We start from the raw sequence: 25,078 nt of genomic DNA on the forward strand, positions 1-25,078 counted from the left end.
AGCGGGGGTGAAGTGGGGTCATCATACGTTCAGTCTGTCTGGAGGCCGGATTGTTCTTTTGGACCTCCTCAGCTCTGGCAGTGCGGCGGGTACGGACGTTATAGTTGTTGACTCCGAGAGCGTGTTATCTAGAGCTACGGTCCGGCGTGTCGGCGACGTTTGAGTAGTGGGGGTAGGCAGGGGGGTGGTGGATAGCAGCAGGGGGGTGGTGGATGGCGGCAGTGTAGGCTCAGGAGCCCCGGGGAGGGGGGTCGACATGGGAACCAGCGGGGGCCAGGTCCCGGAGGGAGACCGTGTCTTGCCGTCCGTCTTGGTGCGCGACTTAGGCATATTGGGGGTTGGCGTGCAGCAGCTGGACCCTCTCGACCAGGGGGTCAGTCTTATGGCTCCTCGTATGCCTCCGGAGAAGGACAGGTCCCAGAGTTGTCAGCCAGGATGGAAGCAAGACCCCGAAGATGGACTTCCTAGCGAAGACAAACAAACGGTCGTGAGGGGTCTCGTTCATGGCTGTGCAGAGGAGCAATCTAATGGAGTGGAGCACATCGGGGAGGACCTCCTGCCAGCGGGGGGGTGGGGAAACTTCTAGACCAAATGGCAAGAAGAACAGGCTTCCATACCATCGCGATCTCCCTCTCCACCTGCCCGTTTCCCTGCGGGTTGTAGCTTGTAGTCCTGCTCGAGGCGATGCCCTTACTGAGCAGGTACTGACGCAGCTCATCGCTCATGAAAGACGTGCCCCGGTCACTGTGGACGTATGCAGGGAAACTGAACAGGATGAAAATGCTGTGCAGTGCCTTTATAACAGTGGCTGAGGTCATGTCGGGACATGGGATAGCGAAGGGGAAGTGGGTGTACTCGCCAATGACGGTCAGGAAGTATATATTACGGTTGGTGGAAGGGAGGGGCCCTTTGAAGTCGATGCTGAGGCGCTCAAAGGACCGGGAGGCCTTTCCCAGGTGGGCCTTGTCTGGCCAGTAGAAGTACGGTTTGCACTCTGCGCAGACTTGGCAATCCCTGGTCATGGCCCTGACCTCCTCGGTGGAGTAGGGCAGGTTGCAGGCATTAGTGAAGTGGATAAGCCGAGTGACTCCCGGGTGACAGAGGTCATTGTGGATAGCCCGAAGTCGGTCGTCTTGCACGCTGGCAAAAGTGCCGTGGGACAAGGCATCTGAGGGCTCGTTGAGCTCCCCAGGATGATATTTGATATCATAAGTATAGGTGGAGTGTTCGATTCTCCACCTCAAGATTTTGTCGTTTTTAATTTTGCCCCATTGTGCATTATCAAACATAAAGGCTACCGACCGTTGGTTGGTAACGAGGGTGAACCTCCTACCGGCTAGGTAGTACCTCCATTGCCGCACAGCTTCCATAATGGCTTGCGTTTCCTTACCCACAGCGGAGTGTCGAATCTCGGAGGCGTGGAGGGTTCTAGAAAAGAAGGCTACCGGCCTGCCCGCCTGGTTGAAGGTGGCAGCCAGGGCAACGTCTGACGCATCGCTCTCTACCTGGAAGGGGATGGACTCGTCCACCGCGTGCATTGCGGCTTTGGCAATATCTGCCTTGATGCGGCTGAAGGCCGCGCAGGCCTCAGCCGTCAGGGGGAAGATAGTGGCTTTGCTAAGTGGGCGGGCTTTGTCCGCATAGTTGGGGACCCAGTGGGCATAGTAGGAGAATAGCCCCAGGCAGCGTTTGATGGCCTTAAGGCTCTGGGGAAGGGGAAGTTCTATGAGGGGGCGCATGCGGTCGGGGTCGGGCCCTAGAACCCCGTTTTCCACGACATAGCCGAGGATGGCTAGCTGGATTGTGCGGAAAATGCACTTCTCTTTGTTATGTGTGAGATTGAGGGATTGGGCGGCCTGGAGGAACCTCTGGAGTTGGTGTCGTGGTCCTGCTGATCATGGCCGCAGATGGTAACATTGTCCAAGTACGGGTATGTAGTCTGCAACCCATACTGGTACAACATTCGGTCCATCGTTCTCTGGAAAATGGAGACCCCATTAGTGACACCGAAAGGGACCCTGAGGAAGTGGAAGAGTCAGCCAGCTGCTTCAAAAGCAGTGTAGTGGCGCTCTTCCAGGCGGATCAGGAGCTGGTGGTAGGAAGACTTCAGATCTACCGTGGAGAACACCCGGTACTGTGCGATCTGGTTGACCATCTCTGCTATGCGGGGGAGGGGGTACGCATCACGTTGAGTGAACCGGTTAATGGTTTGGCTGTAGTCCACAACTATCTGATTCTTTTCTCCGGTCCTGACAACCATCACTTGTGCTCTCCAGGAGCTGTTGCTGGCCTCGATGACCCCCTCCCTCAAAAGTCGCTGGACCTCCGACTTGATGAAAGCCATGTCTTGTGCACTGTACCACCTGCTCCTGGTGGCGATGGGCTTACAGTCGGGGGTGAGGTTTGCAAAGAGGGAAGGGCAGGTGACCTAAAGGGTAGCGAGGCTACATACGGTGACGGGGGTAGGGGTCCGCCGAATTTTATGGTCAGGCTTCGGTGACTGCATTGGAAGTCGAGTCCGAGCAGTAGAGGGGTGCAGAGGTGAGGCAGGACATACAGTTTAAAATGGGCGTACTCAGCGCCCTGTATCGCGAGGTTCACGACACAGTACCCCCGGATCTGTACCGAATGGGATCCAGAGGCATGGGACGCAGGGTAGATGTGGAGGGAGCAGCACCTTACCATGTCGGTGTGGACGAAGCTCTCTGTGCTCCCCAAGTCGAAAAGACAGGGGGTCTCGCGCCCATTGACCTGGACGGCCATAATCGAATTCTTCAGATGTTTTGGCCGAGGGTGACTGCGCTAAGCTGCGGGTAGTCTGCGTGGTCGGAGGTATCGGGGTCGCAAGATGGCAGCCCCCACGGGTCGTACATGTCGGGCTGAGTTGAAGATGGCGACCAAGATGGCCGCCCCCATCAGTCGCACGTGTCGGTTGGTGTTGAAGATGGCGGCCAATATGGCCGCCCACGAGTCGCACGTGTCGGGCTGAGTTAAAGATGGCAGCCCCCACGAGCTGCACGAGGCAGATGACATGTCTGAAGGGGGCGGTACCGGCAGGCACACAGCCACATTGTGGGGTCTGCGGGCCTGTGAGTCCGTGGATCGGGCCTGGTAAGCTTTTGACTTTGGGGCTTTGGATCGGGCCAGACAGACTCTGGCAAAATGTCCCTTTTTGCCGCAGTCGCTGCATGTCGCGGTGCAGGCTGGGCAACGCTGCCCGGGGTGTTGGCCCTGCCCGCAGAAGTATCAAGACGGTCCCCCGGGCTGCACGGGTTCACTGGGTCTGCCGGGAACGCGCGGAGGCTCTGGTTTTACCGTGTCCGGTTTAAAAAAAAAAAAATTTTTATTGAAAAATTCTGTATTTATACAACAACATCTAACCATAATAAAATACCAACAATAACAATCATAAACATTCGCCCCTCCTCAATGAACAACACAACATATTAACAACAACTTAAATTAACACAATGTGAAGTTACATAACCGTAGAGAAAAAAAATAGAAACTATAATAAGGAACACCCCCCCCCCCCCCCCCGATACCTATCTTTGAGCCAGGAAGTCCAGAAAAGGCTGCCACCGTTTATAGAACCCTTGTATTGATCCTCTCAGGGCAAAATTGACCCTCTCCAATTTTATAAATCCCGCCATGTCACTGATCCAGGTCTCCACACTTGGGGGCCTTGCATCCTTCCACTGCAGCAAGATCCTCCGCCGGGCTACTAGGGACGCAAAGGCCAGGACACCGGCCTTACCGTGTCCTGTTGATCACTTTTCCAGCAGTCGCTGCCGGATGTAGTTAGACCGGACCCCAGCCACGTAGGTGTCCCGGATCATCGGTTCATGTGCTCATCGGCCTTCATATCCCTGTAGTTGCTGTTGCAGGCAAGTAGGGTCAGGTTCTCTATATACATGTCCCACGGCACGTTGTCAGCGGGTAGTGAGGAGGTGCCGCGCGAACACTTCGTTCACGGGTTTCACGAACTGTCACTTTCGAATCGCGACCGTCGCTTCGTACGTGGCTGCGTTCTCAATCATACCCGAGATTCGGTGGCTCACCCGAGCGTGGAGGAGGCACAGCTTGATGCCGTCTGAGGGAGGCGTTTCATAGGAGACGAGGTAGGCCTCAAAACAGTGGAGCCGGTGGGAGAAGATTTCCTTAGCTTCTGCTGCTCGTGCGTCAAGTTCCAATTTATCAGGCTTCAGAGTGGTTTCCATAGTGATGTTGTTGGATAATAAATTGATGTACCATCAATTCACTACAAGACAATGAGAGCGAGTGAACACAGGCTTTATTATCCAAGAACTTGCCTGCCTGTGACTGCTGTAACAACTGAGCGCCGCCCCCTGGCGGCCGGTCTATATACCGTCCGGGGGGAGCGGAGCCAGAGATGGAGCCCACCAGGGTTCCAGTAGAAGGAGATCATATTACTATTCCCTGGCCATAGGCCACAGTACTATACAGGCAACTTATATTATGGTGAATACATGCACTACACATGGCTTGAGAGATGGTGCAAGAGGGAGGGATTCAAATTCCTGGGACATTAGAAGCGGTTCTGGGGGAGGTGGGACCAGTACAAACCGGACGGTCTGCACCTCAGCAGGACTGGAACCAATGTCCTTGAAGGAGTGTTTGCTAGAGCTGTTGGAAAGGGTTTAATCTAATGTGGCAGGGGAATGGAAACTGATGCAGGAAGTCAGAGGGAATTAACGTGGGGACAGAAACAAAAGGCAGTAAGGGCAAAAGTGAAAGGCAGATAAACGAAAGTCAAAGATTAAAAAGGGCCACAGTACAAAGTACAGAGACTGTGGAAAGCTCAGTGAATGGGTCCAGTAAGGATAAGAGAAATAAAATAGGGGGACAGTGTACAAAACATGACCAGACAGGTGGTCTAAGAAAGCAGGGCAGCGAACAAGAGATATATTGATCAAACTGCATTTATTTCAACGCAAGAGGCCTGGCGGGCAAGGCAGATGAACTCAGGGCATGGATGGGTACATGGGACTGGGATATTATAGCTATTACTGAACCATGGCTAAGGGAGGGGCAGGACTGGCAGCTCAATGTTCCGGGTCACAGATGCTATAGGAAAGATAGAAAAGGAGGTAAGAGAGGAGGAGGTGTTTTTGATTAGGGAGAATATCACCACAGTACTGAGAGGGGATATATCCGAAGGTTCACCAACTGAGTCTCTCTGGGTAGAACTGAAAATAAGAAAGGAGTCCTCCCAGGACTCCTTGGGATCCTTTGATAGGATTTTACTACAGGCCCCCAAATAGTCCCGGGGAAATTGAGGAGCAAATAAGTATGGAGATTACAGATAGCTGCAAGAAAATTAGGGTGGCAATGGTTGGGGACTTTAAGTTTCCCAACATTGACTGGGACAGCCGTAGCATTAGGGGCTTGAATGGAGAGAAATTTGTTGAGTGCATTCAAGAGGAATTTCTCATTCAGTGTGTGGATGGCCCAACTAAAGAGGGGGTGAAACTTGACCTCCTCTTGGGAAATAAGAAAGAGCAGGTGACAGAAGTGTTAGTGAAGAATCACTTTGGGACCAGTGACCATAATTCCATTAGTTTTAAGATAGCTATGGAAAATGATAGATCTGGCCCAAAAGTTAAAATTCTAAATTCTAAAGGCCAATTTTCATAGAATTTACAGTGCAGAAGGAGGCCATTCGGCCCATCGAGTCTGCACCGGCTCTTGGAAAGAGCACCCTACCCAAGATCAACACCTCCACCCTATCCCAATAACCCAGTAACCCCACCCAACACTAAGGGCAATTTTGGACACTAAGGGCAATTTATCATGGCAAATCCACCTAACCTGCACATCTTTGGACTGTGGGAGGAAACCGGAGCACCTGGAGGAAACCCACGCACACACGGGGAGGATGTGCAGACTCCGCACAGACAGTGACCCAGGCCGGAATGGAACCTGGGACCCTGGAGCTGTGAAGCCATTGGCAGGCAAAGGGATGGCGGGTAAGTAGGAGGCTTTCAAAAGTGTGTTAAAAGATTTGTCAAAGGGTCATCTGGACTCAAACCATTAGTTCTTTTCTATCCCTACAGATGTTGCCAGACCTGCTGAGATTTTCCAGCATGTTCTCTTTTGGTTTCAGATTCCAGCATTCGCAGTAATTTGCTTTTATTCGGTGTAAGCACATTCCTTTTAGAGTGAAGGGAAGTAGGGAACCTTGGATGACTCTGGATATTGAGGCCATGGTCAAAAAGAAGAAGGAGGCATATGACATGCGTAGGCAGCTGAAATCAAGTGGATGTGGATCCCTTGAAGAATACAGAGATTGTCGGAGTAGAGTTAAGAGAGAAATCAGGAGGGCAAAACGGGACACAAGCTTTGGCAGATAAGGCAAAGGAGAATAAAAAATGCTTCTACAATACATAAATGGAAAAAGAATAACGAGGGAGATCCCTCTTAAGGATCTACAAGTTTGTCTATGTGCGGATCCAAAAGAGATGGGTGAGATCCTAAATGAATATTTCTGATCAGTATTTACTGTTGAGAAAGGCATGGGTGTTCAGGAACTTAAGGAAATAAATAGTGATGTCTTAAGGAGTGTATTATAGGAGTTATATAGGAAAGATGGATATAGAGGGATATGGGCCTAATACGGGCAATTGGGACTAGCTTAGTGGTAAAAAATGGGCGGCATGGACAAGTTGGGCCAAAGGGCCTGCTTTAATGCTGTAAGCCTCAATGACTCTCCCAAAGAATCTGCTGCCACAATTAAGCAGCATGGAGGGATGCAACTCGACACTGGACTTCATGGACAGCTTGAAGCCCATGCTTTTCAACGTGACACTGTTGGCTCAATATCTGCAGATCCAGCTTTGATGCACATCCGATGCCCATTAATGTCACCGCTTCCATTACAGAACATGCAGAAGTTACCCAAGATCTGAGTGCTGCAATGGAAGCTTAGACTGAGGTCATGAGATCTTTACTTGTTGCTATACAATCTGGGTTTGGTGCCATGCAGGCTCAGACTGCTGCCATTATGTCTGCAGATACCAGTGCTTTCAGTGTCTCACTGCTGTTCAGCAACCTATGCTCGAGCAGATTACTAAAATAGCTGAAACACTGACTTGGGGAATTGGCAGTGGTTCTATGGTACAAGAAACTGCTTCCCTCTCTCAGGACGATAGCACCTGTGCCCCACCACTGTCACTCTGCTAACGTGGTTGGTGTTGCTGGTCAGCAAGCCAGCCCAGACTGCGACCAGTCATGCTAGGCTATGCAGTCCAAAGCTGGGCTCTCAAGGCCCCGAGCTGATTGAGAAAGTCCTGAAGCATCATCTGCATTTTGCCCCATGGAAAGTCAGCAGCCTTAAACCAGCTATGCTGCAGTCAGTGAGGTAGCAATGCCACAAGTTGTATTCATATTGTGCCTTTAATGTAATAAAATGTCACAAGGTGGTTCACAGAAATGCTATGAAGCAGACTTTCACACAGAGTCACATCAGGATATAATAGGTCAGATGACTAAGAGCTTGGTCAAACAGCTAGTGTAATAAACTCCAATTGGCTTTATTGGTTGGCCAATTGGAGTATGAGCTCCTTCAATGGTAGCTCATTGAGGGGGCCCATATAATCACCTGTGTAGGCTTTGTGAGCCAGTCTTAAGTTGACTGGACTGCTAGCAGCACTGTTTGTAGCTGCTCCTGTAATATCATTATTGTAAATAAATATTGGTGTGGTGACGGAACTCCTGCCTCCCGTGGATTACTACAGCTAGGTTTTCAGTACCATACCCATGTAAAAGTCAAATTTTTGAGACCAAACTTTCAAGCAAAAAATTAAAAGGAAACTTTTACATGAATAAAATATTTTGAAGGAGTTGACACCAGTACTTGATTTGGGCCCACACAGCATCCTGTATGTGGATTGACTGGTATATCTCAATGAATCCAGTGATTCCTGGCCTGTTGCTATAACACGGATGGGTATACCCTGGCAAGGCCCAGTCTGCTGGAGTCAGACAGGCAGGAATGCTACTAGCTAAGGTAAATGGCCTAAATACTGAAGGTCAGTATGAATGCTGTAAGAACCACTAACCATATGACCAAATGTTCGTGCCTCATAATTGCAGTCAAAATTATGAGCTGGATTTCATCTTTGCAGTGGGCAGCTGGAGTCGGAATAATACCCAGATTGGCCTTCCTGCCTTGGGAGAAAGCGTCTGGAAGGAAAGGATTTTCATTATGGGGTGTCGTGTTGCAATCAGGTCAGCTTAGCTGAGAAAATGTTTGGAGGCAGCTACAGGGACTGCTATTTTGGAGGTAGACTTGTTTAAAAGGCCCACCTTAGTGCTGTGGAACTTCATCTCAGTTATAATAATAACAGAATGGCTCCCCAGCTCTCACCCATTACACCCCGTCATACCCCACACACTCCTCATGCCCCATCCATTCCACATCATGCCTCCTCCCACTCACTACAACATCCTTGTCCCCTATGCCAAGCTATGCCCCAAACAACCCCTATCACCCCTAATGTCCCCCAAATAATCCCGAAGACCACCCATGTCAAGGTATGTGCCCAAAACAACCTCTAAGACCCGTGATGCCCCCATACCAAGATATGCTTCCCAACAACCCCAAAGACCCCTCATGCCCCAATGCGAGGTATTCCCCCAAACAGCACTTTGGCCCTCTCATATCCCAATGCCAAGGTATGCCCAGCAAACAACCCCAATGGCTCCTCCTTCTCCCATACTTCCATGCCCATTCACCCACTGCATACAGTATAGAAGCACAGAAACCTATAATTACAGTAGAATGCGGTAGGAAAAAACTTTAAAATACTAATTTGTAGAAAACTTTCCATTCTCTTAAAAACAAATTACTTTGTACTGCAGCCCAATAAAAGTGTTAATTATCCAGACCCTTTAAAGTATCACTAGCTGAAACAGTTTTGAGGAGGTAAAGTTCACCCTTATAAATCCATTGATGTAAGCAGGAAAAGTTCCAGGCTTAGAGATTCCCTAAGCCAGGGTCCAACACACTATCAGCACAGATATATACATTGTTAAACATACTGGGCAAAAATGGGTTGAATTGGAGCCTACCTTGGATCTATGCCATTAAAATGGGAAGGAAATTTGTGGTTTACTGAATATTTCTGGCAGACTCCTATTGGGGTACAGTGGCATAGTACTGTAGTTATGCTACTGGAACAATAACTCTGAGGCTTGGAATAATGATCTGGAGACATAAGTTCAAATCCCACCACAGAAGTTGGGAAACTTAAATTCAGTTAATTAAATAGCAATTTGGAGTTTTATGGGAATTCTACCACAGTAGTAATGTTACATGACTAGTAATCCAGATGCCAGACAGATGAACTGGAATTATGATATCAAATCCCATTATGGCAATGTGGGAATTTAAATTCAGTTAATTCAATAAATCCAAGTGTAAAGCTAATATAAGAAACAGTAGCCAAGCAATTACCAGATTTTCAAAAGGAAATTGGTTGGGCACTTGAAGAAAATAACCTCATGAGGCTACAAGGTAGATAGGGGGAATGGATCTGATTGGATTGCTCTTGAGAGCTAGCATAGATAATGGGCCAAATGGCCTACTTTTTCCGATGATGAGTTAATGAAATATTAACTTGAGGAATAAAGGATAAACCAATAATTGGTGAAAGATTTCTTGGGATATTCCAACAACAGGAGTGTGTTATTTCAGTTCCTTTTTACCAGTAGCAGGAGGATTCCTTTTCTCAATTAATAGCTTGTTCCATTTGATTAGTTTAATGTGATGCTGTCTGTGAAACACGACGGAAAACAGATGTTCCATCATGATTAAATAGGGGCCTCACTTATGCAGCGCATGTGTGCTTGTCTGCAGAAAGAGCTGTTTCCCATTACACCAAACTCCAGGTTTCATTCAATCGTTGCAGTTTAGTGGCAATATCCATGTTCTCATTAACAAAAGATGTAAGGGTAAAATTTCCATTGATGCTGCTAGTAGGTTGTGAACAACATCTGCTTAACTGCTCATATTAGACCATTTATAAACAAACTTCCAATTTGGCCCTGACTTATGTTATCATGGTAAACTGCCTACAACATGGACAGGGCCTGTGCACTCAAGTATGCATGACCAAAAATTTAGAGGACTGCAGTAGATGTATAAAGTTCTGAAGCTGAGTCATAGAATACTTACAGAAAGAAGCCATTCAGCCTATCGAGTCTGCACGACCATCTGATAGAGCACCCTACCTACCCCGCCCCCCCCCCCCCCCCCCCCCCCCCCGCCCCCCCCCCCCCCCCTTCCTATCCCTGTAACCCCACCTAACCTTTGGACACTAAAGGGCAATTTATCGTGGCCAATCCACCAAACCTACACACTTTGGACTTTGAGAGGAAACCCGGAGCACCCGGAGGAAACCCACACAGACACGAGGAAAAGTTATAAACTCCACACAGATAGTCACCGAAGGTCAGAATTGAACCCAGGTCCCTGGAGCTGTGAGACAGCAGTGCTAAGCACTTTGCCACCGTGCCACCCCTGAAGTAACTCCTTCAAACAGAGCAGAGGCAGAAATTAAACACAATTACCTTGCTGAAGTGATTGAACACTGTAAGAAAATCAACCCAATGCAACCTTTGAGGCAAAGAACTACCAAATTCTGTGACACAGCAGTCGTGGCTTGTCAACACAAGTGTAAGTACAGAAGACTGCTTTCTGAGGATGTCCATACCATGCTAAATGTAGTCTGTTTTATTTGAAGTACATGGATCCAAATGAAGAAAGAAAGAAGAAAGGCTGATATTCATACAGTGCCTTGCATGACGACAGGATGTCCCAAAGAGCGATACTGCCAATGAAGTACTTTTGACATTCAATTACTGTTGTAACATAGAAACCTGGTAGCCAATGTTCGCACAGCAAGCTCCCACAAACAATGTGATAGCTTTAGTGATGTTGATTGAAGGATAAATATTATCCAGGACTTCGGGATGACCCTCCTGCTCACTCAAAGAAGACATCTCCAACAGTGCAGCATTTTCTCAGTGATGGACTGGGAAGCATACATTTTTGTGCTCAAGAGTGGTACCCATAACCTTATACAGAAGGGAGAGGTCTACCAATTGAGTCACAGCTGACACCGGGGCTGAAATTTTCCAATGGAAGTGGGCAACAGAAGGTGGGTTCGATTCTGGGTCATATATCTGCCTTTGTCTCCACTGTGCCGTGAAGCTTAATTTTCACATGGGTCTTAATGACCCTGGAGATGGGTTGCCATTCAGTTAGTCATCAGGGGAGTAGTGGAAATGGAGGTGGGACACAGGGAAATGGGCCACTTTCTGGCCTAAATCGCAGCCAATGCTGTAGCTGCTATTTGTGCATGGTGTTAAAGAAATTAGAAGATCTTTATCTTCAAAGTGGCCAGGGCAAATGGCAAGTTGGGACCCAGGATTGGGCAGGGAAAGGTTCATTAGTAAAATGTTATTACTGCTCAGTTTATTCTCCCTCGGAGAGGTGCCAGAATGTGGCGACTAGGGGATTTTCACAGTAACTTCCTTACAGTGTTAATGTAAGCCTACTTGTGATATTAATAAAGATTATTATTATTCAAACTTTTACTTTTTTACATTAACTGAAATTGTGTCCATGTGTCACCCCTGTTCCTGTCAGGTTGCAGCTGGTCAACTTGCAAGAGCTCCAACTGGCCACCTGTTATCCATGAAAATCTCGGGAGGTCAGAGGCAAGCTGTTACAGAACTCCCTAAAGAACTCAGCGCAACTAATTAATAAGGTGGGTGACTTCACTTTTCCTCCCAAGCTCCACTCCCACGTTGTCCTCGTGAGTTGGAACGGAGACAGCAGACTGGCACACCGGCCAGTGGCACAATTTTTCATTTGCTCTTCTGCCTCCTTCTGTCCCAATTTGGATGGGCAATCTAGCCTGTGATAGTACACCTGTAGTACTGTTTTGAAAGTACTCAAATAATCTAACAGTTGTTGCACTGTAGGTATGGCCAAATGTTAGCAGCACAATTTACTTTAAGTGGCAATTCCCACCTTGATTGATGCTCGGCCCATTTCTTCACATTTGGTCACTTGTTGTACCTTTGCAGAGCACGGAGCGTTCAAAATTTTCTAGAATCATCTTCAATAAGTATCAGTTCAGCTGTTAGTAATCTTGCCTTTGAGTCATAATTCTGGGCTCAAGTCCGACTTCAGGACTTGGAACACGAAAATCAAGGCTAACAGTCTGAGTACTGAGGGAGTGCTGCACTGTGCTGTCGTTTGAATGAGATGTTAATTTGCCATCTCAGATGGACACAAAAGATCCCATGGCACTACTTCAAAGAAGAACGGGGAGCTATCCATGGTGTCCTCAATATTTAGCCCTCAATCAATATTGCAAAAAATTCCGCCCAGTCGGAGAATCGCACGGGGCCGGCGTCAATCCTGCCCCCGCCATGTCCCGATTTCTCCGCCACCTGGGATTCGGCTGGGGCGGGAATTGTGCCGCGCCGGTCGGCGGGCCACCCGCGGCGATTCTCCGGCCTGTGATGGGCCGAAGTCCCACCGCTGACAATCCTCTCCCGCCGGCATGGATTAAACCACCTACCTTACCGGCAGGATTGGCGGTGTGGGCGGGTGCCGGGGTCCTGGGGGGGCACGGGGCGATCTGACCCCGGGGGGTGCCCCCACGGTGGCATGGCCCGTGATCGGGGCCCACCAATCGCCGGGCGGGCCTGTGCCGTGGGGGCACTCTTTTTCTTCCGCCTTCGCCATGGTCTTCACAATGGCGGAGGCGGAAGAGACCCCCTCCCCTGCGCATGCGCCGGTATGACATCAGCAGCCGCTGACGCTCAGCGCATGCGCGGACTTACGCTGGCCGGCAAAGTCCTTTCCGTCCCGGCTGTCGTGGCGCCACAGGCCGTTCACACCAGCCGGCAGAGCGGGAACCACTCCGGCGTGGGCCTAGCCCCTCAATGTGAGGGATTGGCCCCTAAAGGTGCGGAGACTTCCCGCTGGGTAGGGGAGAATCCCGGCCCTGGTCATTGTCACAATGCAATTTATGGGAGGTTGCTTTACATAAATTGGCTGTCACTCTTTCTGAATTACAACAGTGACTACACTTTGAAAGTACTGCACTGGCTGTAAAAACAATTTGAGATATCTGCCTGTGAAAAGCACTACATATAAAGAACGTCTTTCTTTCTATAATCTATTCATCTGGGTCCCCAACCCATATTGGACTTCATTTTATGAATTTGCCAAGAGACAGGAAGTCAGGGAACTAAGTGCAAGCATAGCCGTGAATTTGAATAAAAGAATTATGGGACAATTTAAAGGTTATAAATACATTCACTTAGATATCTCTTTGTTAAAAAGGTGAAATATAAGATACAATACAAATCATAAATTAATGTAGTTTAAATTACCTGTAAGACAATGGTAACCTAATTTGACAACAAAGTTCCATTTCAGCCATGACTTTTGTGTCAAGTACTTATTGTCCTTTATTGTTTACAAAAACCATAGAGTGTGGTATCATTGCAACACAGAAGGAGACCATTTAGCCATATTTTCTGTTTTTGTAAACATTTGTTGGAAAGATTTTTGTAATATCATTTAAATTCCTTACATCAATGCTTTTGGTCATAAATGAATTTAAATGAATTCATTTTTACATTAAGACTTGCCCTGTACCAATTCATCAAATATGGCATGGAAACAATTGAGTTAATTTCCAATTTGAGGAAACAAGTGTTAGCATATTTTGTTTTTGTTTTGGCCTAAAATCAAAGATCCCAACCGTATAATGCTAACACTGACATCATTAAAGACAGTAACAAAAACATCATCCTTCAATATACTCCAATTAATATCGGATATAAAACAAAAGCAAAATGCTGCAGATATTGGCAATCTGAAATATAGGAAAACAGAAACTGCAGTAAAAACGCAGTAGGCCTGGCAACTTCTTTGGAGAGTTAAACAGAATTTGTGTTTCAGGTGTGTGAAACCATCATCATGGGCTAGGCCGGCGCGGAGTGGTTTACGCCACGCTGGCCAGCGCGCAAGGGGCTTGGCGCCACGGCAACCGGCGCCGAAGGACCGGCGCGTGTTGGCGCATGCGTGGGAGTGCCAGCGTGTGCTGGCGTCATCCCAGTGCATGCTCAGAGGGGTTCATCGCCACGCCGGCCATTGCGAACCATTACACCGGCCGGCATGGAGGAATAGAGTGCCCCCACGGCACAGGCCCGCCCGCGGATCGGTGGGCTCCGATCAAGGGCCGGGCCACCATGGGGACCCCCGAGGCCGCCCGTGGAGCCAGGTCCCGCCGGTAAGCATCTGTCGTAACATACGCCGGCAGGACCAGCCGAAAACGGGCGGCCACTCATCCTATCACGGGCCGGAGAATCGCCAGGGGTGGGCTGCTGTTAGCGGCCGCCGACCAGCGCAGCGCAATTCCCACCCCCGCCAAATCCCTGGCGCCGGTGAATTCGGCAGCCAGCGGATCGGGATTCATGCCGCCCCCCGGCGATTCTCCGGCCCGGCGGGTGTCGGAGAATCCCGCTCCTGAAACGTTGGACGGCACATTCCAGGCCTCATGGAGACAGGATGGGAGGGTCCGGGTCAGGAAATTAGGAGGGCACTGATTGGGCTAGTACCCTAATACATTCTTACCTCAGGGTAAATTGGCACTCCCCCCCCCCCTCCTCAAGGCTCTCCAATGGCCAAACAAGCCTCCTTCAAACCCTGCTCTCACCTGGAGGAACAATGAGTATCGGGCCACAATTGCAGCCAGAGGCTATACTGCAGAAGGATTCCTTGAAAGAAGCTGTGTCCTCATTTATTCTTTTCAATTTGAGAAGTCTTCAAGGCATGCCTCCACCTTGAGACACCCACATGGACTCCCACCTGCACGACAGCATTCTTCTCTCCTCGTGGCAACCCCCATTCTCAGGTGCTTCTCCCAGCTGTGCACTCACCCGCCACCCCTAACTGGGCACAGTTCTCAGTGGTGGCATGTAACTTGGCTGCCATTGGAGGCAGATTGCGCAGGTGAGCAAGGCTTGGACACCATCTAAGTCAGGACCCATATATGGTCCCAAGACTCCTGCTCCAAAATTCTGTCCTTTAATTCAGATCTAAAACATTTGATATAGATCCAAAAATGCACCGTACAGTGTGGCAACTAGGGAATTTTCACAGTAACTTCATTGCAGTTTTGATGTAAGCTATTTCTGGCACTAATAAAGATTATTTTTATTGCTATTGTTAGAAATCAACTTGGTAACATAATTTAAGATGTGTACTCACCCTACAACCACTATAATGAAATCTAGTAAATTCCAGCCATTCCTAAGATACGCATTGGGGTGAAAGAGAAGTCCATAGGCTATTACTTTCAAAAATGCTTCCACTGTAAAAATGATGAGAAAGAGATATTCCACTCGTTCCTGTAATTAAAAAAGAGAGAATGATGTTATTGTGGTTGCACTGAGTGTACTTAATTTAAATGAAAGATATGTCATTACATGTGATCAGTCATCACACACTCATATTATAGCGCTGCACAAAGGAATTCCATGGGATTTTTCCATTGACTGCTGAGCCTCAGCACCTGCACCTGAAAGTTAAGGGGCTGGATTCTCCGCACCCCAACGCCGCAATCGTGGTCGGCGCCGAGACAGAGAATTCATTTTCCCGCAAGGAATCGGGACCGGTGCCAGTTCCCCGATTCTGTGGGCCCCGAAAAGTGGCGTACCCAGGGAGTACACCGCGCTGCCTAAGGCCTATCTGGGGCCATTGCCAGAGGCCCGCTCCGCCATTCTCCGCCCCCGACCGACCGAGGTCCCGATGGCATCGATCTAATGTGGTCCAGCTGTTCGGGATACTTGCATGGCGGCCGCGGACTCAGTCCGTGGCCGCCCTGGTCGGGGGCGGGCCGATCGGAGGGCAGTGGGGGCCCTATAGGTGGCTGGGAAATGTGTGTGCCGGTGGACGGGGTCGGGCGCGTGGCCAATTGGGGGTTTATGTTTTTGGGTCCAGCTCCGCGTCCAAGTCCGCCATGGAGCACAGCGCGGCCGCTTGAGGCCTCCGACGCGGAAGTGTGGGGACCCATATCTGCAGCAAAAGCTGCTGGATCTACCCCGGGTCCCTGCTAGCCCCCTGCAGTGCTAGGAATTTGTGGCCATTTCATGCCAGTTTTTCTGGCGTAAAACTCCACAGTTTTGACGCCGATGTTGGGACATAGTCCCAATAGCAGAGAATTCAGCCCCAGATGTATATCCCTGTGTCATCCCGATCCAGAGAATTTAGTGGTTCTGCTACTTAATTGCACAATTAACATTTTCTTCACCTCCCCTAATGCAATACACTCCAGTTAGTTTAATCTAAAATAAATAATTCACCAAAATCTTGAACATTTCTGGCGGTTAAGTGTTAACTTATGGGGCCAGATTCTCCAATTCTAAAGCTAACTGCGGAGGATCTGTGGTGTTTTCCATGGAAAAACTCGGCGGCACCCCCTCATCGATGCTGCGACCAGTGAGGGTCTAGCAATTAGGCCATGACACCTGCCGTGCGCGGACCCGATACACCAGATAGTGCCCCCCTGGCCACCCTGCACCAGTCCCCCCAGCCCTCGCAGAAGCTCTCCCCAACCAGCAGCATGGCTCCCGCCTGACTGGCGGCGCTGGACACAGTCCGCAGCCACCACACCGGGTTCCTGCACGGCTGAGACCAGAAGTGAACTGCGCCATTGTGAACTTGGCGCATTGGGGGGGGAGCATCAGAGGAATGCCTTCAACTGATGCACTGAGGCCGTCCCAACGGCATACGGTGCGCACTACGATGAAGCTGTTTCGGAGGGGCGGAGCAGAGAACCTTGCTTCAAACAGACGCCGCTCCCGAATTCGGGGCGAAATTCTCCCCCCCCCACGACGGGTGGGAGAATAGCGGGAGGGCCTTCCCGACTTTTTTGACGCCCTCCCGCTATTCTCCCCCCCCCCCCCCCCCCCCCCACCGAAATCCCGACACGAATCGCTGCCGCCGTTTTTTTACGGCCGGCAGCGATTCACAGCTGTTAGAAGGGCCGAAGTCCCAGCCCTTTACGACCTTTTTACGAACGGCAAACACACCTGGTCCTGCCGTTCGTAAAAACGTCGTGACCACCTGGAAAAAAATAACCATGGCACCGATTGGCACGGCAGTACCACGGCCGTGCCAAGGGTGCCATGGGCCCGCGATCGGTTTGACGATTTCTCCCGTTTTGGGAGAATTTCGCCCTCGGTGTCAAAAGGCATTTTACGCCCGATCGCCAATTACGAAATCGGCATCGGGGAACAGAGAACCTCGCCCATAATGTTTTTAAATACCAAGTTCTCATAATAGAATGATAAATGAACCAACAATACTGTATTACGAAAAGCCTTTCATTCTTCCACAAATGACACTGACCTGATATTTCTGCTATGTAGGTCAACTCATGAGTTGAAGAAAAGTATAATTAACTCTTTGCAATCTAGCTCCATTTAGATATGTCAGAGAAACGTATATATGCTGAGATTTAACGCTTAGTGGAGGGGTGTCAGAGGCAGAAGGAGAAGTGTGCAATTTGCCTGCTCCCGCCCAGTCCCAGTTAAAGGCTGCTGGCAGAGTGCATTAGGGCAACGGAGGGGTTGCATCAGGGAATCAGCATTCAGTGAAGAAGCAGTCATTAAAAATCCTCAGCAGTCAGAAGGCCTGCCACTATCCTTGCAAATCCTAGACTTCCTGAAGCATCCACCATGACTGTTGACTGTGTATTAGATATTCACTCACCGGTACTGATTGTGAAAAGGTAATAAGACTGCTTGAGGAATGGCAGAGGCACAATCATGGGAATCCTCATGGTTACATGATGACTTTTTGCATGCCCTCCAACATTCTATGACTGCACAGCAGGAGGTGCTCCTCTGTCAGGAAGTGGAGGCGTCCCTGCCTAACCAAGCAAGCCTGAATATAAGTGGTGGCGGTGGTGAACAGGCATGGGGTGGTTCATAGAATATGGTTCCAGTGTTGCAAAAGGGTGAATGGCCTTCTTCCTACTGCAAAGGTACGGAAGGATCCTAACTCTCATTATGGGTGCCTTTATGGGAGAGTATGCATATGTTATGCATGGCAGATGTTAGCCAGGGAAATGGATGAATGGTCCCTGCATGTCCACATTGCCAAGTCAAGGAGCATTGGTAGCTGCCTAGACTTTCAGTGGCTGGACATGAAGGTGGAAAAATACACAGGAGGAGTGAAGCATCAGAACATGTGGTTACAACCTTGAGGGGTTGATCCTTCCAGATTTTGAATTCAGCATTGTCCCACAGCCTTCATGGGAGGAGTACCCGCAATGCTTGTAACAGGGCAGCAAACTGGTGGGTGAGTGCCAAACCTGACACTGCAACTTGTTCTGACCAGTCAACAGGGGAACAGGTCAGTTGGATGAGGAAAGGAGTTAGTGCTGGGACTGGTGAGGATCCAAGGGATCCTCTCTCAGTTGACAAAGATGGACCAGGCCAGTCAACAGGGGGACAGATCAGTTGGACATGGATAGGCTGGAGTTTGTGCAGGAAATGGTGAGCATCTGAGAGACCCTTTCTTTGCATTGGGGGGATGAAAGAGTGCGACTGGGATGAGGGAACATATTGTCTGTAGCAATGGTTAAATACACACACCTCTGTGACATGCATGATTTATGGAAGTTCTCTGTCCGCGATGCAATAATCTTGGCTCAGTCTTTACCTGCAGGGTTGAGTGGTACTTATCCTTGTGCTTTTATCAACAGGTCAGTCCTCGCCACCAGCAGCCACCATCTACAAGTAACCGGCATTGACCTCTGAGGAAGAGGATGGGACCTCAGAGAGAATACCGTCCAATCCTTGTGCCACACCTTACACCAGTTCATATACTTGCACTTTGGTGGGCATTCATGCGATGGCCAAAATTGCTAACTAGTTGAGCAACACACAGCTGTCAGAGTTGGTGACAGTCCAGGCCTCTCACTGGGAGATGTATGGGCGTTCCACTCAATGTTAAGCCCAAGACGACGAAGAGCCTCTGGAGTTGTCCATGAGGTGGCAGACATTTGAGATTCAACAGAATGTGCATAAAGATCTGGCAGCACTTCCAGAGGATATTTGAGTCCTGACAGGGGCAATGGAGGAAGTGATGAGTGCGGTGATCTTCCTTTCATCCACACATGTGGCTTCATGAGTGATCAGTGACACTCTTCAAAAGCCAGAACCAGCAGCACATACAGGAAATGCTGGGTATATGTGCAAACCATTGAATTGTCACTGGGCAGAAGCAGGCTGTCGAATCTCCACCAAGTCCTCATCTCTCTCAGGTGAACAGGAAGGTACTATTTGAGCTCATGTTGGCAGATGAGTAACAGCTGTGCATTTCGGGGCACCTCCATGGTGGCTCCTGATGGTGACAGACTCTCCTCCATCTTTCTGCTAGTAACAACACGCCTCAGGGTGCCATGGCGACAGAGGAGACTCCTGCCAGAAGGGCAGGACAGGTCGCAATGTCTTCATAGCCTTAGGTGACCAGTGGATGTCTATAAAGGTCATCAAGACCAAAGGGTATTAAGATCAGCAACCTGCCTCCAAGCACAGCATGCATGAAGAAGTCACTATCAACAAATATGGGTCTTCATGGGTACTCTTTCAATGTGTTAAGCCGAGTATTATGTTGTTCTGATAAGCTTCATTAAATGATCATCACCTATTATGATGGTGTCATCTTTGTGCGAGGTCTTGCTGCTACATGATAATGATAAAGGCAGCAAGCCTCTGGTAGCATTCGATGGATCTTGGATGACCTTGCAGAGAAACAGGTTAATGTGAGCATTTGAGACGGTAGTTTGTTGTTAATCGCGGTTGACAGACATAAGATGGCATGTACTAACTGCCATCAATGGTGATCATAGATAGGCCGTCAAATTGTTCTGTGGACCACCTCATTATCAGGGACTCCCATGTCTCCCTGCTGCCCATCCTCTGCTTCCCTTCTTGTGGTCGGCATGTTGGTCTAGATGTTGATGATCCTCTTCTGAGTCATCACTGGATTCTTCATCTGAGGAGGCTTGCCAGTTTATGATGCCTTCATCTGCCAGTTCTTTAGCACTCTGCAATGCTAATTTAGCAGTCTGAAGAAATTGCCAAATTATCAGAGAGGCCCAGGTCAGCACATACTGCAGGATGCTACCAAATTGGTCCATACAATGGTTGCACGAGTGGAAACATAGCTCACCTTGTATCTTTCCAGAGCCTAAGAGTGCAGATTCCTGACTGCCATCTGAGCCACCTTTTTAATGGACAGCCCTTGTCTCCAAGTATCCAACTATCTTTTTGTATTGTTGATGCAGTCCAAAGATGTGCAGGTTAAGTGGATTGGTCATGATAAAATGCCCCTTAGTGTACAGGGATGTGCAGGTTCGGTTACAGGGTTACAGGTATAAGAAGGAGTGGAGAGGTGCAGGTACGATTTGCCGAATGGCCTCCTTCTGCACTGTAGGGATTCCAAGACTCTATTGATGTTAAACTGACTGACTGTAATTGCCGGAGATACCCATACAATCTTTTTTGAATAAGGGCGTAACATTCGCAGTTCCCCAGTTCTCTGGACATCTCTTCTGAGTCCAGAGAAGACTGGAAGATTATGGCCAATGCTATAATCTCACTTTCTTCAATGTCCTTGGATCCATCTCAGCCTGTCCTGGTGCCTTGTCAACGTTCAGTATCGTCAGTCAATTCAACACTTCCTTCAATTTTGAACCCTTCTAGGGAATGAGTTTCCTCAACTGCCATCATGTCCTGAGCAGCATCTACCTCCTTATCAAGACAGATGCAAAGTATTTATTTAATACCTTAGCCATGTCCCCTGTCTACATGTGTAAATCCCCTTTTAGGTCCCTAATTGGCCCTCCTCCTCCTTTTACCATCCCCTTGCTACGTCTGTGTCTTTAGCAATTTGGAATTCCCCTTTATGTTGGCTGCCAGTCTGTTTTAATAATCCCTCTTCACTTCTCTAATGTAAGTTTTCACCTCTTGTTTGTTATCTGTAGCGGAGGTTGCAGTGTGTTGTCATGGGACGAGGAATTGATAATGAAACCAAAGCATAAAGTTGGGAAGTATCCCTCAATGAATAACAGAGGTGTGTCAGCCAACTCAAATGACATAAATTCATGTACATCAGTGTTGAAATTTGCTCCTTTGAATGCCTCAATCAAGTCAAGGGGCATGATTTCACAAAAATATTTTGAAGTATCATTTTGGGTGCAATTGGCAGGGTGTTTCTCAACAGCCATGTTGGTGAGACCGCAGCCGATATTTAACGGAACTTAATACCGAAAATGAGCCCCCATGATTGACTTTCCCTTACTGGCTGTTTCGCTGTCTGATTTGCCAGACATGTGTCTCAGCTTCTCACTGTTAACACAGATACAGACATAGAGCATACAGTACAGAAGGAGGCCATTCGGCCCATCGAGTCTGCAGCGACCCACTTAAGCCCTCACTTCCACCCTATCCCGTAACCAAATAACCACTCCTGACCTTTTTGGACATTAAGGACAATTTAGCATGGCCAATCCACCTAACCTGCATGTCTTTGGACTGTGGGAGGAAACTGGAGCACCCGGAGGATACCCACGCAGTCACAGGAAGAAAGTACAGACTTTGCACAGACAGTGACCCAGCTGGGAATCGAACCTGTGACCCTGCCGCTATGCAGCCATAGTGCTAACCACTGTGTTACTGTGCTGCCCATGACAAGGGGAGCTGCTTTTGAACGCTACCTTATCATACTCCCAGTCAACATACAAGCATGACAGCATGCAGACCTGCTCCTCGCTTTGGGGATACCGATCTGGACAGGCTTCACGATGTCATGAATGAGAGATAGAGCACCCTGTTCCCACGAGGAGATCGGAGGACCAGCAGCAGGTGTCTGGACCGGTCTGGTGGAGCCCTCCAATATAGTCCCCAGACAGTGTTGCGCATCAAGGTTGCGTGCTGCACCCTTCGCATCCTAGTGCTTCAATGGAGTGAGGAGTGTCCTGAGGAGGCGAAGGATGAAGGATGAAGAGGAAGCCCTGGAGAAGTGAAGGAAAGCCGAAAGGCTGTGGCGATGGCCAGAAGGGGCAGGACAGTTCACAATGTCTTCATCTGCTTCTGCTTCATGGATGAGCAAGATTAGGACCAGTGATTAGAATGATAGAATAAATCATAGAATCCCTACAATGCAGAAGGAAACTCTTCAGCCCATCGAGTCTGTTCTCTGAAAGACCACCTTACCCAGGCCCACTCCTCCGCCCTTTCCCCATAACCCCACATAACCTGCACATCTTTGGACACTAAAGGGCAATTTTACCAAGGCCATTCCACCTAGACGGCACATCTTTGGACTGTGGAAGGAAACCAGAGCATTACATCCACTCAAATTTATATCCCTTCCTGTCTGGATGCTAGCAACGCACATCCTCACTGATATGTGAAATGGACTTTTGTCAGAGGAAGGGAGCGTTTGCCCATAGTCCAAGAGTTACAGGAGGATGATGATGACTTGCAGTGCATTGTTCCTCAAAATGCTACTGCGAATGTTTGACTACTGTCTGGCTGAAGACAGCTTGTGAATACTCAGTGACCAGGGTAATATTAGGTTGATGTTGCACAGACAGTATCCTCTCTCCTGATGTAGGCTTCTCCTTAGTTGGGATGCCCATGAAGTTCAAAGTCACCGGAGGCAGATGCATACTTTCCATAGGTTCCATTTGCTGAGATGAGACATTCACAATGACTGGGTTGAGTAGTGGCCATCACCATCATGAGGGAGCTCCTCATTAGCAGGGAGACACTGGCATGGCTGTGTTCTGTCGTTCTGTCACTGTGACGGAACACCAACCAAAGAGCTGGCAGCCTTGCAGAGAGAAGATGGAAAAGCCGCTGTATGTGAACATCCAGCCTTTCACTGGAAGATGGGTGTGGTTGTCTCAGTGGCACTTCATGGAGAAATCTTATGGGAGCAAGCCACAGAGAGTTTGCAAAAAGTGAGATTTATTTTATTGATAGAGGTGATTGGTGACTTGCATTGATGGTCGCTGTCTGCAATTGCCTAACAGCCATGCCCACGCTTTCTAACTCTGTTGCCACTTCTTAGTGTATCCCGATACACAGTGGAGATGGAGGCAGCTTGTTGCCTGCCACACCCTGTTTTCTGTGTTCTTGGCAGGCACACTCTGGCAGGCTGAAACCTGGAGGGCCCCAGCTTGTTGACCGGGTGCTGCAGTGTAGTGGTGCCACCCTCCTTGTCCTGTTGGCTGGAGCTGTCTCAATCACAGGAAGAGGGGAGCCAGATGGACTGGACTCGCCCATAGTCTCCTGGGTGGAAGGCTCAGTGCAATGTGCTAGTCAGAGTATGAATGACAGGATAGACAGGACGAATGCGTGGCTTGAGAGGTGGTGCAGGATTGAGGGATTCAGATTTTTGCGACATTGGAACTGGTTCTGGGGGAGGTGGGACTATTACAAATCAGACGTTCTACACTTGGGCAGGACTGGAACCAATGTCCTTGGAGGATCGTTTGCTGGCGCTGTTGGGGAGGGTTTAAACTAATGTGGCAGGGGGATGGGAACCAATGCAGGAAGTCGGAGGGTAGTAAAGAGAGGATAGAAACAAAAGTCAGTAAGGAGAAAAGTGGAAGGCCGAGAAACAGATTGAACTGCGTTTATTTCAATGCAAAAGGCCTAATGGGCAAGGCAGATTAACGCAGGGCATGGATAGGTACTTGGGACTGGGATATTATAGCTATTACTGAAACTTGGCTAAAGGAGGGGCACGACTGTCCGCTCAATGTTCCGGGGTACAGATGCTATAGGAAAGATAGAACAGGAGGTAAGAGAGGAGGGGGAGTTGCGTTTTTGATTTGGGACAGTATCACGGCAGTACAGGGAGAGGATACATCTGAGGGTTCACCAACTGAGTATATATGGGTAGAACTGAAAAATAAGAATGGTGAGATCACTTTGATAGGAATGTACTATAGGCCCCCAAATAGTCAGCGGGATATTGAGAAGCAAATATGTAAAGAGATTACAGATAGCTTCCGGAAAAATAGGGTGGTAATAGTGGGGGACTTTAACTTTCCCAACATTAACTGGGACAGCCATAGCATTAGGAGTTTGGACGGAGAGAAATTTGTTGAATGTATTCAGGAAGAATTCCTCATTCAATATGTGGATGGCTCGACCAGAGAGGGGACAAAACCTGATCTCCTCTTGGGAAATAAGTAAGGGCAGGTGACGGAAGTGTTAGTGAGGGCTCACTTTGGGACCAGTGACCATAATTCCATTAGTTTTAAGATAGCTATGGAGAATGATAGTTCTGGCCTCCAGAAGTTATAATTTTAAATTGGGGCAAGGCCAATTTCGAGGGTATTAAGTGGGAACTTTCAAAAGTTGATTTGGGGTGCCTATTTGCAGGCAAGGGGACAGCTGGTAAGTGGGAATATTTCAAAAAGGTGTTAACTAGGGTTCCAGGTGAGCGCATTCCACTTAAAGTGAAGGGTAAGATTTGTAGAAGGAGGGAACCCTGGATGACTCGGGATATTGAGGCCATGGTCAAAAGGAAGAAGGAGGCATATGACATGCATAGGCAGCTGGGATCAATTGGATCCTCTGAAGAGTATAGAGGTTGACGGAGTAGAATTAAGAGAGAAATCAGAAGGGCAAAAGGAGACATGAGATTGTCTTGGCAGATAAGACAAAGGAAAATTCAAAGAGCTTTTACAGATACATAAAGGGTAAAAGGGTTACTGGGGAGAGGGTAGGGCCTCTTAAGGACAAACAAGGTAATCTATTTGCAGATCCACAAGGGATGGGAGAGGTCCTAAATGAATATTTCTCACCAGTATTTAATGTTGAGAAAGGCACGAATGTTAGGGAAATTGGGGAAATTAAAAGTGATGTAAGTGATGGAGGTATTAAAGCGCAGCAAAATAAATAAATCCCGGGGGCTTGATTAAATGTATCCCAG

At 48.6% G+C, this 25,078-nt stretch overlaps 1 protein-coding gene across 4 annotated transcripts in view; it reads right to left on the reverse strand.

Moving 5' to 3' along the window:
* The window catches only part of cacna1c (calcium channel, voltage-dependent, L type, alpha 1C subunit), a 1,225,933-nt gene that overhangs the window by 988,771 nt on the left and 212,084 nt on the right, over nt 1-25,078 (reverse strand). For all 4 annotated transcript variants that reach the window (XM_038780480.1, XM_038780479.1, XM_038780478.1 and 1 more), the window contains exon 4: nt 15,323-15,462. In XM_038780480.1, coding sequence (XP_038636408.1) covers nt 15,323-15,462 — 140 coding nt within the window. The remainder of the gene's footprint in view (nt 1-15,322; nt 15,463-25,078) is intronic.

Source organism: Scyliorhinus canicula, chromosome 20 (assembly GCF_902713615.1).
Source record: "Scyliorhinus canicula chromosome 20, sScyCan1.1, whole genome shotgun sequence".
NCBI lineage: Eukaryota > Metazoa > Chordata > Chondrichthyes > Carcharhiniformes > Scyliorhinidae > Scyliorhinus > Scyliorhinus canicula.